General features: G+C 47.6%; 1 protein-coding gene across 1 annotated transcript; it reads right to left on the bottom strand.

Annotated features, from left to right (window-relative positions):
- Positions 1-1132: 1132 nt before the first annotated feature.
- LOC116646640 (spermatogenesis-associated protein 31E1-like) lies at positions 1133-9726 on the bottom strand. The gene is made up of 4 exons (XM_032427480.1): positions 9699-9726; positions 8902-8962; positions 4475-7625; positions 1133-1210 (listed from the first exon to the last, which is right to left on the bottom strand). The coding sequence occupies exons 1-4, from the start codon at positions 9724-9726 to the stop codon at positions 1133-1135; spliced, it is 3318 nt and encodes a 1105-aa protein (XP_032283371.1).
- Between the last annotated feature and the right edge of the window lie 6651 nt (positions 9727-16377).

Genomic DNA, 16377 nt, shown 5'->3' with positions numbered 1-16377 from the left:
TCCACAGTTCTGTGATTCAATAACATGAGAAAGTTATCACCAAGGGAGAAAATTTCAAAACATTAATAACATTAATAGCTATAATTCTGTAAAATATTTTACTGCCAGAGTATGTTTTTTTCTTAATTAAAAAAAAATATATATATATACCCACAGAACTGACACCAACTCATTCCTCTCTTCTGAAAGAAAAGATTGGGACATTGTCACCCCAGTGGGTGACCTGAGAGATTTAACCTTATACTTGACATCTGTTTATTATCTAGATCTTACCAAGTCAAGGGCAACAGGATTCTTATGACCAGTGAGAAATATGGAGTCTCAACTAAGTGCCCAATTTGGAAAATATTAAGTAGATGGTGAGATCTTTATTATTATAATGAAATGCTGATTAAATGTATAATTTCTTCAATTTCACAGATGTTAAAATGCCAATTCCCAAGTAATTTAATTGAGGTAATCTGTATTTCAAGCACCAACTAACTGAAATATTTTCTAAGATTTCAAAATTATTTTAAGCAATGTGTCCTTTTTTAGCCTTAAAATATAAAGCAGACCCTGACTTCCCGAGTCTTAAAGAATGAGCATTCCTTAAAATTATATAAAATATGAAACTTTCTGAATAGTCCAGAAGTTTAAGCTATCTTAGCTGAGCACTAGGAGTTTTTTCATATTCTGGAGACATACATGATGTCATCTAAGGATATTACCATATTTTAAAAGGAGCAAAAAGAAAAAGATATAATTATTTCATGTTATTAGCAGTAAATATAAACAAGCCAGAGGACATAATAGAAATATTGCCAAAACTGTCTCATTTCTCAAACGGCTTCGTGTGTTTGATACTGTGAATTGTTTGATTTAAAAATAAAGCAAGCCTCACAAACGTAACACAAGCAGTTCTGGGCCAAATAATGTGCTCTCTCTACAGAATGAATCCGATGTCTCTTTGCTGGTTCGTTCCATCCTGCATTCCAGCTGCTGTAGGCCTCCCTACATCATTTCCAACGTAAAGAAGTCGCTTTGAGTGTAGGGACTTGTCCCTAACAAAATAAAAAACGTGACCCCTGATGCTTAGAGCATGTTTTACTAAACAATAACTAAAATTGGACAAATAAGAGTTCCTCCCTCATTAGATGATGGCAAAGTTTTGTTCGTTTTCAGTTTCTGATTCTTTAAACTGTGGGTCTGAGCTCAAGCTATTGAAAATCTGTGAAGGTAAGGACTTTTCAGGTTTACATGGGGTATCTAAGGCTTTTTCATAAGTAATTAAAAAATACACAAGCATTTTCTCTGGGGAGCACAGCACTCCCCTGCACTGCCAATTTGCTAAGTGGCTTCAGATCCATGCAGGGGCCTGTCACTGGGTGGCTACTCAGGCTCCTAAGAGGGAGGTGAGCCCTTTGTTCAAGGTCTGTCTTTGGTGTCTGTGGGGCACTGGGAGGCCTCTGTGTGGACTATGCGGACCTGTGTGTGGGTCTCTGTATTCAGATCTGTCTCCGGAGGTGTCTCTGTGTGAAGTCTGTGTGGATCTCTGTCACAGGTCTTTGTGAAGTCTCTTGGTGTTGGCCATTGTGAGAGTTCTGCATAAGATCTGTGTGGGAGGTCTTTGTGGATGATATGGTTTCTGTGAGGGCTCTTGATGTTGGCCCCCGTCAGAGGTCTCTGTGTAGGGTCTGTGTGGCTTTGTGTGGGTCTCTGTAAGAGGTCTTGGTGTGGGTTTCTGTGGGAAGTCTCTGTCAGAGGGTTTTGTGTGGGGTCTCGGTGTGGGTCTCTGGGCAAGGTCTCTGTGTAAGATGTGTGTGGAAGGTCTTTATGGGAGGTTCCTGCATATGGTCCTCAGTCAGAGGTCACTGAGAGTCTGTGTGGGAGTCTCTGAGATCTTGGTGTGGGTCTCTGTCAGAGATCTCTGTGTGGGGTCTTGGTTTGGGTCTCTGTGGGATGTCTCTGTGAGAGGTCTCTGTGGGAGGTCTCTGTGTGGGTCTCTGTGGGAGTTCTTGGTGTGGATCTTTGTCAGAGGTCTCTGTGTGGGGTCTTGGTGTTGGTCCCAGTGTGGGTCTCTGTCAGAGGTCCCTGTGTGGGGTCTTGGTGTGGGTCTCTGTGGGAGTTCTTGGTGTGGATCTTTGTCAGAGGTCTCTGTGTTGGGTCTTGGTGTTGGTCCCAGTGTGGGTCTCCATCAGAGGTCTCTGTGTGGGGTCTCTGTGTGGGTCTGTCAGCGGTCTCTGTGTGGGGTCTCTATGTGGGTCTGTCAGCGGTCTCTGCGCAGGGTCTCTTGGCGTAGGGCTTTCCCTCTCCGGCCTTGCACCGTCTGGCAGGAGAAGGGCAAAGGGACTTGCTCCTTCCTGATTCTGGCTGTTCCACCAGCATCCCGTCCGAGGCACTTCTCCCGACAGGAGCGTGGGGTGCACGTCTGGTTCCCCAACTGCAGGACTCACGTCCTGGTGCCCCTGGGAGGACCTAGCAGCAGCCAGGCTCAGGGACCCTGCTTTGGGCCACCCTCTCCTGAGCTCCCGAGGGCCCAGGGCGCTCTCTGTCCCGGTCCTGCCTCCCCCGGGGCCTGGTTGCCGTGTCAGTGCTGGGCGCACCCTGGGGGCCTAGAGGCAGGACCTGGCTCCAGAGAGAAGCTGCGGCAGAGCAGGCCTGCGCCCACTCCGCCCTGCACCCTGGGTCCCCTCCCACATGTGGGGTCCTGATGGCATGGGGGCAGGGCCATGCCTGCTGCCATCTGGATCGGGGGTCCCTCCTGGAGCAGGACTCTCCACCACGTGAGCGATGTGTGGGGGCCCCGGAGGATGATGTGGGGCTGGGAACAGGGCATGCAGGGGGCCCCTCCTGGACTGCACCCTCATTCTGGACGGTCCGTTCCAGCCGGGTGTGGGACAAACTCTATCTGATGACCTCCTCCCCCTTCGGGCTCTGGGGTAACCAAGACCGGGAGCCAGGCAAGACTTGCTACATGACCCGGGCCAGTCCCTTGGCCTTGGAGTCCCCACCAGTCCCCTGGGAGCTGTCCTTGGGCCACACAAGTAAGTAAAGGTCGCAGACTACAAGTCTGTCCCGAGGCCCCCAATCCCGTGCAATCTTATCAAATTGTGCAGAAATTAAGCTTCCCTGCCCGAAGGCCTTGCTGCCTCTGCGCGCCTGACCCTCTGTGTGGGAGCCTCAGGGGGCTTCTTTCCCCCTGGGCCCGGCAGCTGGAGTGGGGTGGAGGCCCTGCGGCCACGGGGCCTCTAACTTGTCTCCACTGGGCCTGTAGGTGATAGTGGGACACCACGGGTCCTCGGTCGTCACACCAGGTATCGGCACACCATGTCACTCTGCCTCCTTCCTGGAGTCCCACCTAGGTGCAGTGTCCCCCTGCCTCCCAGCCACACCCCTGCTCCATCCCCCAGAAGGGGAAGGGGTTGCTGGTGAGCAGGGCCCTTCACTCGTCTGGGGCAGGGCAGACTGGTCCACAGTGGCCTCTGTGCTCCCCGCTGCACACCCTCAGAGCCGTGAGCTCCTCCCTCGCTGCTCCAGAGCATGAGAACGGGGGCAGGGGGGGGTGACACTGAGCTAAGAGGGGCTCCCGGGTGATGTCAACCCAGCTTCATCGGGGAGAGAAGGGTTCCTGGGGTAACTGTGCCCTACTCCCCCAGGAGATGGGGAGCAGGATTTCTCCCACCTCTGCACTGAGGGCCAACCTTGCGCCTCCAAACTCCGCGCCCCACTCTGACATAGGACTCTGTCTTCCACATGTCCCGGAGCCCGAGGGGGATTTCTGCCTCTGTAGACCCTCCCTACAGCCACACAAGTTCAGGGTAGAGAGAAAGCAGGAGAGGATGGGCGGAGCCAGATCCTGGTCTTGGTCATGTTCATCTTGTCACGGAAACCAAAGGCGTGTGAGGGAGGGGGTGGGGGTGCACCACACGGTCCCCCTCCCTCCAAGGCCCCATGCCTTCTGGAAGCCAAAGCAGGCACTCGGGGAGAGCAGACCTTGATCCTTCCCTTCCCCCGAGCAGGGCACAGACAGAGGCCAGCATCTCTCATGAGAAAGAAACATTTATTTTGGGGAAACAATAAAAATTGTGATATGAAGAAGCCATTAGCACACAAAGGATGTGCTAACATGAGAAATAGGCTTTCTTTGCATGTACTCAATTTTTTCTTGAAGGAAAACTTTGCTATCAGGAAAGGTGTGAGAAGCACACTCTGCCTGATGGGATGACACACCTTTTCGAAGACTGCATGTTGGATAATGCTGAACATGACCTGAGACACCTGCCGCCATCGGCCTGTGCTGGCTGGGTCTGCCTGGGGACCCCAGGTCCCTGGGTAGGACTTCCCACCTGCTGTTCCTGTCTCTGGTCCACTCGCTCTTCTTAGGGCAGCTATGGCCCTTGGGGGTGGCTTGCTGACTGGAGGCTCTCTCTCTCACCACTCTCCTCTGGTTCGGGGAGGAGAGAACCCTGTGGTAACAGGAATGCCCACGTACTGGGACGTGCAATTCCTTGCGCTGATTTATCTCTGAGGCACGAATTCTTTGGTGAAATCCCAGTTTCTCCACCAGGACTTGCCCCACAGCTGTCACAATTGTCTGAGCTTCAACAGCCTTGCCGTCTGCAGCGGCTCTGCTTCTGGCTGGTACCTGGGCATGGGCTGCTGCGGGCTTGCCTTTTTGAAGGGGACCTTCCAGTCCTTTGCTTTTTTTCTTGAGATTAAGGTACTGCAGGAAGTTCCTCATCCTTTTTCTAAAGTGGCTTTCTGGAAAAATCTGTCCCTTTTCTGGCACGAGCTGGAGGTATTTGCTCCCAAGGCTCTCTCCTGTTCCTCTGACCTTGGGAGGGTGTCCTGTCCCACTAGCTTGGGAAGCCCTGATTCCCAACGGTTCTGCAGACTCTTCTTCATGCTTTTCTGGTTTGGGACTCTTCTGGTCCTCTCTCTCATTACTGGAGTCCCTCTCCCTCTGGCTCTCACATGGTTCCTCAACTTTTGGTACACTGGGCTCCTGATGACCCTCACTGCAGGGGCTAAGGTCATGTGGCACCGGGGGAGCAGGTGTGTCTCCATTGTCATGTTCCCTCTGGGAACAGGGTGACTTGTGAGTGGTCAAGATGTCTTCAGCAAGGACAGCATTAGTGTGAAGGTCTTTCAGGGGCACATTGGTGTCACAGTCCTGGACAGGCACGCCAGTGGCAAAGTCTGGAAGGAGGGTGTCACTGGGAGAATCCTGAAGAAGCACACTGGTGGTATGGCCTTGAGGCTGGTTCCCTGACTCTACCTTCTCTTGGAGCTCAAACTTACTAGCCTTTGTTTTAAGGCTTGGCTCGTTTGGATCTTGGGCTGTAGGTGGTGAGGGACTTTTACTAGTGCTTGGAGATCCTGATCTCCTCAGATCCACATAAATGGTTTGGTTATTGGCCAGCACACTGGGTCTTAAGATGACTTTCCAAGCAGGGGCCTTCTCAGCCTCCATCGCCTCCATGGACTCTTTAGCCCTTGGAGATTGGGACCTGAAGTTCATCTCTAGTATTGCTACCTTGTTTGGTGAGGCCTGACCCCCACTCTCCTCCTTTAGCTCATTCCTGGCCATTGCTAAACTTTGGCTTGGATCCAGGTTGTCTTTCTTGGCCCCCATAACAGTCTTGCTCTGCAGGGTTCTGTTTATGAGGCTGAGTGTGGAGGTCTGAGAAGGTGATCTGCCCTTCTGTCCTGATAAAGAGGTCTCTGAGGACTCATGGCCATCATCAGGTGAGGTCCCTCCCAGGCCCTGTTGGATTTCCTCACATGCAGGTGAGGGAAAAGGCAGGGGACCCCCTGAAGTAGGAACAGACTCTTCTGTTATCCCCTCCCCTCCTGAATGGGGCTGAGGAGGTTTTCCCAAGAACCTGTAGAACTTGGCTTTTGAGTGGGCCCCAGATACAAAGGTGGCTGAGCAGGGAAAGGGGGACTGGGAATAGGGCAAGGATTGAGCTTCACATAGCTCCAGATCTATGGGCTCAGAGGCTTGGACAGGTAGGTCCCACCTATGCCTCACCCGAAACCTTATGATGTGTGCTTCCAGCTTCTGCTGAGTGTGAGGACTAAGGAAGAACAGCTCATGGGAGGTGTTTACGTAGGGTTTCTGATCCTTCAAGGGTGCTAGATTTCTGATTTCTGTGTGAGGGTGAAACTTGGGCAAAGCATGGTTGGCCACAAACCAGGATCGACGCACGCTCACAGGGATCAAACCCTGATTGATCTGTTCCAATTTCCTGAGCAAATGAACCTTTAAGATTTTTTCTAGATGTTTCTTATCTGGGCCCTTCGCAAAGTATTTTCCTGGGTCACTCTTCAAGGTGCTTATCAAGGGTCTTACTAACTCCTTCTCAGAGTTGGTTCCTAGAACCTTCACTGGGTACCTGGCTGAGACCCTGGAGAGATCTCTTGGCGTCCTCTTCAGACATTGCCGTAGACCCTTACTAAAGTTCTTCTCTAGTTGGAATCTTGCTTGACCCTTCCTATGGGAACTTCTAGGGTACCTGGACCTGGTGCTCTGTGTAACCTGGCTGCTTTTGCCTTTAAACACAAAGGGCCTTGAGAGCCCCTGCTCTCCCTGTGCCTGACTCACCCGTGGGAATTCATCCTGAGGCCACATCAGTTCCAGAGACAGTTGAATCCTGTGGGGCAGGCTACCTTGCTGTTTATCCCTGCTGAGCCTCCTTTGAAGGTGTTGCTTCTGGATATTAAAGATGATAAAGTCCCCGTGAAAAGTGGAAACTGACCTGTGGGCGTGGGAGGCCTGGTTGTCCTCTGGAAGCTTGGGAGGGACTTGGCTAAAGGATTTCAGAGACCTTTTCACCATAGCGGGTAAAGTCTTCCCCCTTTCTTGCTGCTTCGGCAACAAGGGCCGTTCCACATGTTCAATTTGAGTTGGGATGAAGAATCGTGTCTTTTTTTGGGATGTAGGGCAAGATACCCCACCAGTCCTCCTCTGGGATGGGAGAGAAGGTGGTCTGATTGGGACAGAAGGGGGAAGGTGGGCCTGGGACCGGGGCAAGGTTAGCATTGAGGGTTGGGGTTGGATCCCAAGGTGGAGCAAGGGTGGGGCGTGGGAAAACTGTGAAGATATTTGATCCTGAATTAGAACTGGCAAGCACTTAGAGATTCCATTGAATAAAACAGAGGGAACCTGTAGTTGAGAAGAGTGAGTAGAGACCAAGGCAGTGGCCACCAGGGACTCACTGTGCAGAGAGGGGAGACCCCAGAAGAGCTGGCTGCATTTCTGTTGCAAGTGGTCTTCCAAGACCTTGGGGGATGAGAACAGCTGAGGACCGGCCAGCGGCTCTGGTTTGTCTTTCATGTTCCAGAAGGATTGCGGGGTGGTGGTGTTCTGCTCAGCACCCAGCAACTTCCACATAGTCCCCAAAGAGCCCACGTGGTCATCTGGGTACCACTGTTTGACAACTGACCCATCTTTTTCTTTCTCTTTGAAAATCTTCAGTTCTACCCTTTTAATGATTAATATCTCAAGCAGCTTCTGGACATCCGGATTGACAAATGAGGGGTTATGAGTCTCTATATGCCTGTTTGTAAGGCCACCCCAGAGCGAGGTCTCTGGTGCATGGCAGGACACATGTTCTTCCTGGCACTTGTGCCGTAATGAGCTAGGCAAGAACAAGGACTTGGTACATTCCCACCACCAGGAAAAGGATAAAATGGGGTAGCTTGCATGGCCAAGGCCTGAGATGGTTGGAATGAGAGATGCCAAATAGGAATTACCTGGGAGTAAGCTCTTTCTGACTGTGTCAGAAAGTGGGATTTCCTTTAAGTTAGTTTGGTCTTTTTGAGGTTCTGCTGGCCGGGTGGAGGCCAGAGGTAAAGGGCGTCCCGTCAGAGGAGCGGGGGAAGGTGATGGGGCCACGGTGGGAGCATCTTCCATAGGCTCCCTGCATGGCTGATGGGCTCCAGCAGGCACTCCTCTGTGCACCTGCCCAGGGGCTGCTTGCTGTAAGAGCTGAAAGTGCCTCTGGTCAGAGAGCCTCACCAGGTGGCTGTGGGAGATGGGAGGTGTGAGCTGAAGCCGGGAGCAGGGGGGCCAGGAGGGTGGGCCCCATGGCCCTCCACGCCCCCACACCCACTTCACAATGCTCCTGCTGTCCCTCATCCCAGGGCTTTAGCCACACTGTCCCCGTGGCTCCTCCCAGACCCCCAGAACAGCCCCAGGGTGCCTGTAGCCCTGGGCTCGCACCATAGACTCTGGGAGGAGCACCCTGGAGAGAAGGGGGAAGGTTCTTTACCTTTGCAGAAGGGAAGCCAGGCTATGAACCTCTTCCAGTTCTTGCAGGCAAGTTCTGCAAGCTGGAAACAGAAGACTGCGTCACAGCTGAAGGCGGGGGCCCAGGGGTCTTATAGGAGGTTGAGTACAATGTCCCTTTAGGGGAGACCTTTGGGGGATTAGACTCGGGAGCCCCAAACATCAGTGTCCAAGGCCACGTGCCCGCACAGTGATAGCAAGGCTCATGATGGGGATCGCTTTGTCCTTTACAAAGTGCTTCCCCATTCATGATCTTGTTGGGGGAAAAATGACCGGGTCGCCTCACAGAGAAATCTGAGCAAAGTTGGGCAACTTGTCCACAGTTGAAGCTGGAGGTCCCACCTCCCAGGCCAGGCCCTGGGGCCCCTGCTGGGCGACACCCGTTTCCAACCCCTCGGGGCTTTGTTCTGGCCCAGAATCTGGGAAGCGTCAGGGTTCCGCTCTCCCTCCCAGGAGCCCCTCCCCCCCAGGAGCCCCTCCCCACTCCTAGGAGCACCCCCCCCCCAGGGCTCTGTTTCCTGAGGGATGCGCTCAGGCCCTGGTGCCCTAGAGACGGTGGGGCTGGGCCCTCAGAGCAGGGGGGACGGTGTAACTGGGGTGCGCAGGGCTGAGTGGCAGAAGCTCACCTTTCAGAGTCTGGTTTTTCTTCTTGCTTCTGTTGTTCCTTCTCCGTGACTCCGTTTGATACTGAGATGAGAGAACACGGGGAGGCTGGGACCCCACCCCCAGCAGCAGATGTTCACTGCTCATGAACAATGTGACCTCCTACATTTAACTAAGGGGGGGGGGCTGTGGTTTTCTTTCGTTTTACTCATTTCCTTTTCAAGATGGATAAAAATGTTTTCAGTTTTCCTTCTTTGAAGAATGTACAGAAGGATTTTCTATGTGAGAAATTTCTTTGTCACTGTTCCTCTGCTCAAGAAACACACATATTCCCAGACCTATGGGCGCATCTGAGCTCCTTCACGTAGGACCCCACTTCCCGAGGCCAGAGCCCCACTCCAGCTGCTACTCGGGGCCTCCTGGGCTCAGTACTGCCATCGATCAGCCCCGACAGAGGAACATTCACCTGAGACACCTGCCCCGGGAAGGTGGGTGGTGAACCAGTGCCCAGTGGCCTGACCTCTGCTAGAGATGCAGCTCTTAACTGCCGGTCCTCGGCCACTGGTCACTGTGTTTGGGACATTGTCCTGGAGCCCTCCACCACACCTGGACTCCTGGCCTGAGATCTTTGGGTAGAAATCCTTGTGCCCCTCTAACCCCTGCCTAGTCTGGCTTATCCCTGGATGGATGGTGTTCTATTCTTTCCTGAGAATACATGTTCTATTCTTTCCCATCTCTCCATTAATTCAGAAAAATGGAAATAGTAATAGAAAAGAAGATAGAATCATACTCTGCTGGGTCTGGGTCAAAGGTTCCTTACCTTCCTGATGTTTCTGTGTTTCTTGCATGGTGGTAAGGACGGATTAGTCTGGAAGTAGGAGATTAATAGGAAGAAGAGCCCCAGTCCACACAGGAAGGCAAAGATGGTTTGAATTGCCCAGGAAGTGTGGCTGGAGCTCAGCCAATCATTAGTAATGAAGTTCTGAGTTAAGAGATAATTCTCCATCTCTTTCCTCTGAAAAGCGTTAGTGCCAGATCGCACTGCTGCCCTCAGGCAACTGAGCACTGGGCGTGTACTTGCGGACACAAAACCCAGGCCCACATCACAGAGCTATAGTTTTGTCACAAAGGAGGGAGGGGACAGAAGAGAAGCAATCTAGACCACAGCCCCTCCCCCCACTCCCTGCAGCTCCATCCCTCCACCTTCCCAGGCCTCCAAGTTCCTCCCCTTAGCAGACACCGATCTCTTCTCTGTATCCGTGAATCTGAGTTTTGTTTTGTGTTTTCGATTCCACATATAAGTGAAAACCTGTGGTATTTGTCTTTGTCATTTTATTTAACACATTATTCTCAAGGTTATCCGTGTTATCACAATGGTCAAGATTTCATTATTTTTTTATGGCTGAATAGTATTCTAGTGTGTGTGTGTGTGTGTGTGTGTGTGACATCTTATTGCATTCACCCCAATATGTATGGGTCATTTAAGGCCGATGTTTTCTTACTGATTTTCTGTGTGGATGACCTATCCATTGATGTAAATGGGGTGTTGAAGTCCTGTACTATTATTTATTGTTGTCCATTTCCCTCTTTAGATCTGTAAATATTTACTTTATATATTTTGGTGCTTCTAAGGTGGGTCAGTATATTTTTGTAAGTGTTATATCTTCTTGCTGGATTGCCCCTTTTATCACTACGTAATGCTCTTCTTTGTGTTCTGTTACGGTCTTTGTTTTGAAGTCTCTTGTCTGATGAGAGTGCAACTACACCAACTTTCTTTTTGTTTCTATGGCACATCTTTGTCTGTCCTTTCACATTTAGTCTGAGCGTGTCCTTGTTTCTGCGGTGAGTCTTTTATAGGCAGTGGATAGAAAGAGGCTTTGTTTTTATCCATCCCACCACTCCATATCTTTTGGTTGGAGAATTTAGTCCATTTACATTAGGTAATTATGGATAGGTATGTCCTATTGCCACTTTGTTTTCTTCCTGGCTCTTTTCTGTAGTTGCTTCTCTGTTCCTTTCTTCTTTTTCTTTTTCTTTCTTCCCTTGTGGTGTGATACCTTTCTTTAGTGTTATGTTTGGATTCCCCTCTCATTTTATTTTATATATTTACCACAAGCTTTTTTTTTCCCCCTGTGGTTACCACGAGGGTCACATACAGCCCCGTATGTTTGTAACAGTCTGTTTCATGTTGCCAGTAACTTAAATGTGAACATATTTCAAAATGCTGTGTTTTTATTTCTTTCCCCACATGTTTAATGTTTTTGATATCACATTGACCTTTTTACTTTATAAATCCTGTTTTTTAAAGATTTTATTTATTTTTTGACGGAGAGTCAGTGAGAGAGGGAACACAAGCAAGGGGAGTGCGAGAGGAAGAAGCAGGCTTCCCGCTGAGCAGGGATCGATGCACGGCTCGATCCCAGGACCCTGGGATCATGACCTGAGCTGAAGGCAGATACTTAACCGACTGAGCCACCCAGGTGCCCCTGTTTTATAAATCTTTTAATTAATTATTGTAGTTTCAGTTAATTTTACTATTTTTGTCCTCATACTAGCTTTATAAGTGATTTATCCACTACCTTTGCTGTACATATATTGAATATTACTTTTGCCATTGAGATTTTATTTTTATATATTTTCTTGTTAATTATGCCATTTCTTTTTAGTTTAAATAAGTCCCTTAAACATCTCTTATAAGGCCAGTTTAGTGGTAATCAACTCCTTTAGTTGCTTATTTGGAAAATTCTTAATCTCCCTATTAATTCTGAATGATAACCTTGCTGGGTAGAGTGTTCTTGGTTGGAAGTTTTTCTTTTTCTACTTTGGAAAGAAAGGCAGATTGCAGTCAGCCAGCATTTCTTTCTCTTTTTTTTAAAGATTTATTTATTTGGGGAGGGGGAGATGAGAGAGAGAGAAACCCAAGCAGGCTGAGCATGGGACCCAACATGGGACTCGAGCTCACAACCCTGAGACCATGACCTGAGCAGTAACCAAGAGTCGGACACTTAACCATTGTGCCACCGAGGTGCCCCTCTTTCTGCACTTTGAATATGTCATGCTACTCTCTTCTGGCCTGGGAAATTTGTGCTGAAAAATCTGCTGATAGCCTAATGGATACATTTCCCTGTACATAATAAATCGCTTTTCTTTTGCTGCTTTTTATATTCTCTATCTTCAACTTTTGACATTCAAATTATAGTGTATCTTGGTGTTGGTCTCTTTGAGGTTTTTTTTTTTTTTTTTGAAACTCCCTTTGCTTCCCAGACCTGGATGTGTGTTTTCTTCCCCAAGTTAGGAAAGTTTTCAGCTATTATTTCTTCAAATACGTTTTCTGCACCTTTCTCCTCTCCCTTAGAGACCTCTTTAATTTGAACATTATTCTGCTTGATGTTGTCACATAAGTTTCTTAAGTTATCTTTAATCTTAAATTCATTTTTCTTTTTGCTGCTCTGTCTGAGTGAATTTCAGTGCTTTGTCTTCCACCTCACAGACCTTATCTTCTGTTTCATCCAATCTAATGTTGAACCCCTTTAGTGTACTTTTCAATTTAATTATTGTATTGTTCATCTCTGTCATTTCTGGTTGGTATTTTCTCATACTTCCTGTTTCTGGTGAAGTTCTCACTGTGTTCATCCATTCTTCTCCCAAGTTCCATGGGCATCTTTATGACCATCAAATTGAATTCATTACATGTAGATTACTTATCTGCATATCATTAAGGTTTTTCTGAAGTTTTGTCTTATCTTATTTGGAACATATTTCTATTTCCTCATTTTGCTTAACTTTCTGCGTTTCTATATATTTGGCAAAACAACTACTTCTTTTAGTGTTGAAAAGTTGCCATGTGTAGGAGATGAACTTTCTCGCTCACCCTTGTCCTAGTTCTTGGTTGTTGCCTAACCTTTGTGATTGTCTAAACAGTCTGGTTTATTTTTGATATGTCCCCATTGTTGAGGGTGTGCCAAGACCTGTCAGTGTTCCAAGGAGAGGAATCTAGTTTAACACTTAGTTTTAGGGCTGATTGGAAGTCAGACTCTCAGGCAGAAGCTTTTAAAGTATGCAAATATATATAGTCCTGTGGGGTGACAATTGTAAACCCAGCTGGACTCCAGGTTGGGAGATCTGGAGGTGTCCCTGGGTGACAGTTTCAAAAATCAGGGCTCCAGTAAGTGTATAAGCTCTTTTCTGGGAGATTTGGTAGAGCTGTAGTGAGGCCAAGGGGGTGCATAAGGATGGTTTCTCTCTGCTTACATTCCCTGGGAGCGCTTCTGTAGTCTCTAGATGTCTGGGAGACCTGAAGCTTGTCCCTCAGGTTGAAGCTCCAAGGTAAGTAAATAGGCCTTTTTCACAGGAAGACTGGGGTTGTGTTTCGGACTGCTGTCTGTGCAGTGCCCTGGAGGTATTGGCCTGCCAAGAAGTGTCTTTGCATTTGTTACAGTTCCTTGGAGCTCAGGAATGCCAGCCCCCTTGGCCACCAGAGCCAGGCAGACAAGGGGCATCCCCTGTGTGATTTGCGCATGCCTACTGGCTTTAGCAGGGCAGCTGGTATGTGTAGGGGTCAAGGGATGCTCTCTGGCTTCAGAAAGAGAACAGGAAAATGCCTTGACTGCATGCACTCCTGGATTTCAGCAATGCTACAAGAGAGTGCCCTGTCCCAGGCCCCAGGTTGGGGGCAGGAAAATGCCCTGACTGTTCACACTAGCCTGCCCTGGCCAGGGAGTGAAGAATTGCTGCTACTACCTGCTCTCTCTAGCCTCAGCAAGGCAGTGGGCAGTGCTGTGACTGCTTGCCCCCACCCTTCTCAGTGAGGCAGCAGGAAGGTGCTGTGTCTTAGTGTGCCTACCTGTGCTAGCAGGGTAGGTGGAAAGCACACAAATGGTGTCTACCAGAGCCTTTGTCTCCAAAGAAACCCCTGACTCTCCCCTGCTCCTCGGGCAGATACCCTCAGATGAATAAATGAATTTTCTTGCCATACTGTCTAGGCACTTTAAAAATTGGTGCTTTTGGACAGGATCCCAGGGTGAGTGAGACTGAACATGAGCTCTTTAGAAGGACAATCTCAGTTTCTTATAGTACTTTGGATCCCTCATCCCTCTTGTTTTTCTAAGCCAGGCATCTTTGGGAGCTCATCTCTCTGGTGCAGATCCCAAGGGTGGGACTGCCTGATGTGATGCACCAACCCCTCACTCTTCCAGAAGAAGCACCAGACTGGTGAGACCTCTCCGTATTGTGTGTTGGAGCTCTGGGGGTTGAGTTTTTTGTGAAGACCACATCTCTGCCTCTCCTACCTGTCTCTATGAGGTTCTTTTATCCTTTGGTTGTCATCCAGATTTCAGATCTTTTTCACAGGGAAATGATCTATACATAGCTATAGATTGAATATGTCTATGGGAGGAGATGAGTTCAGGATTTTCCTTTGCCGCCATCTTGAATCCCTTTCCAGAATACCTTTATATAGTGTTTTATCAGACAAGATAGTCCATTTCCATACTACTTCTTGAACATCTAACAGGTGTATTATGTAATGGATTTTTCCTAAGGTAATTGCTCAAATCTATGAAATGGTATTACTTTTACTCTTCTTGACCTGTTTTAACCTTTAAACCTCTCTGAGTCCTGAATGCATGTTGCATTTCTTTCTAAGATCCTGGGAGGTGTGCCCATTTTAAATGCTTTCTTTCTTCTTTCTTTCTTTTTCTTCTTTCTTTCTTTCTTTCTTTCTTTCTTTCTTTCTTTCTTTCTTTCTTTCTTTTTCTTTCTTTCACCATTGATATTTACTGTTATGCCTCAGCACGGGGGCTGATTGATGGGAATGTTGCATGAACATTCCCCCTGCTTGTTAACTGCACTTTATGGGAGTAATGGGAGCTTTCTGATTTTGATAATTTACTATATTCTCCACTGATGACAAAGTAGGGAGTGAGTCTATTGCTGTAAGGCCAAAGAGCATGATTGATAGTATGGATATAAAACAAGCTGAGTCATGGGCCTTGTGTGCATAACAGGTTCTGTAAGTGAGGGACATGTGGGAGTGATGCAGAGGGAGAGAATTAAAGTGACACTAAGAAATAATCTCTCTATTTTTATCTTCTTTAATGGCACCAGCCTGGATCAAAACGTTTCAAAGCACATAGAACCAGTGAGTCAGAACTCATATTGTAATTATACATCCATTAGTCTCATGTGAGCTCTTGAATCATGATTTATCAGAGATTTTTTGGAGACATTTTTATGGATAAATGGAAAGGTGTTTTTGACAGGTATCAGTCTAGCGAATGACTTCAGAGACATAGAGAGCTGGAAAGAGCATTGCTGGAAATTAATTACTTTTTGTGAACCCAGCAGAGAACTGATGTTAAGAAAAACAAGCAACATGAAATCTAGAGAGTGACAGGCACTCACAGGAAGAAATAAGAACTCAGCATTTCTTTACTTAGGGCAGACACAGACTGAATAAGTTATAAGCTCAAACAAAAATTAAACCAGAAAATTTTAACAAATTGAGCAACAAAACAAACAAGCAAGTGTTGGATCAAATTCCAAAGAATACAATAAATATCCATGAGTCCATAAGAAAAAATAAATAACAGAAAAATTATTCATAATATAGATACAAATACTCCTGCCTCCAAGAGGTAGAGTTTAATTCCCTTCCCCTTGAGAGTGTACTGAATTTAGTGATCGGCTTCTAACTGGTAGAGAGTTTGAGAAAAAAATGTAACTTTTCAGCAGAGAAATCTGGCAGGTGCCACCTAAACCAAGTGATCAAGCTAATATCCCCAGTGATTAGTCATGTTGCTGTCATGTACGTCCCGATATGATGTATAAAAAGGGGACTCACCTTTGTGCTATATTTCCCCCAAACCATAACCCCAGTCTAATTAATAGAAAATATCAGAAAAATCCAAAATGAGAGAACTTCAAATGTGAAAAAGTCTTGAAAAACAAGAAAGGGCTGTGGGGGTATCACAGATTGAGGATGACTAAGCTGATACATAACTAAATTCTATATGTTATCCTTATTTGGATTCTGGGAGAGACAAAGGACATTAGTGGAAAAAACTGGTGAAATCAGAATAAAATCTGTAGTTAACAGTGTAGTACCAATGTTCATTTCTCAGTATTACAAACATATCATGGTTATATAAGATGTTAACATCAAGGGAAGCAACTTCCAGAAGTCATCTCTTTTAGCCTTACAATAAGAAAAGTCTGGACAAATTGGAACTTAGTAGCTTTTCTTGGACTCATCAGAGAACCGAGACTTCAAGGTTAATTGCCACCCTGGAATTTGGAGAGGCAGGCACATCCAGAGAGGTAAGAATTGAGACCTGCTTACTGCTTCCTGAGATTGTAGCAGGCCCCACTGTCACAAAAGACTGGTAGGAAGACTTAAATGATACTTCTGACAAATTGCTGGAGGCTGGGTGTGAGTAGTTGAGAAAATCCTGGAGGCCACAGTTTTGGGGGTTTCCCCATCAGGACCCCTGTAAGTTCTC

The sequence above is a fragment of the Phoca vitulina genome, unplaced genomic scaffold (genome assembly GCF_004348235.1).
Source record: "Phoca vitulina isolate PV1807 unplaced genomic scaffold, GSC_HSeal_1.0 scaffold37, whole genome shotgun sequence".
In the NCBI taxonomy this organism is placed as follows: domain Eukaryota; kingdom Metazoa; phylum Chordata; class Mammalia; order Carnivora; family Phocidae; genus Phoca; species Phoca vitulina.
This window is presented reverse-complemented; position numbering and strand designations above follow the sequence as displayed.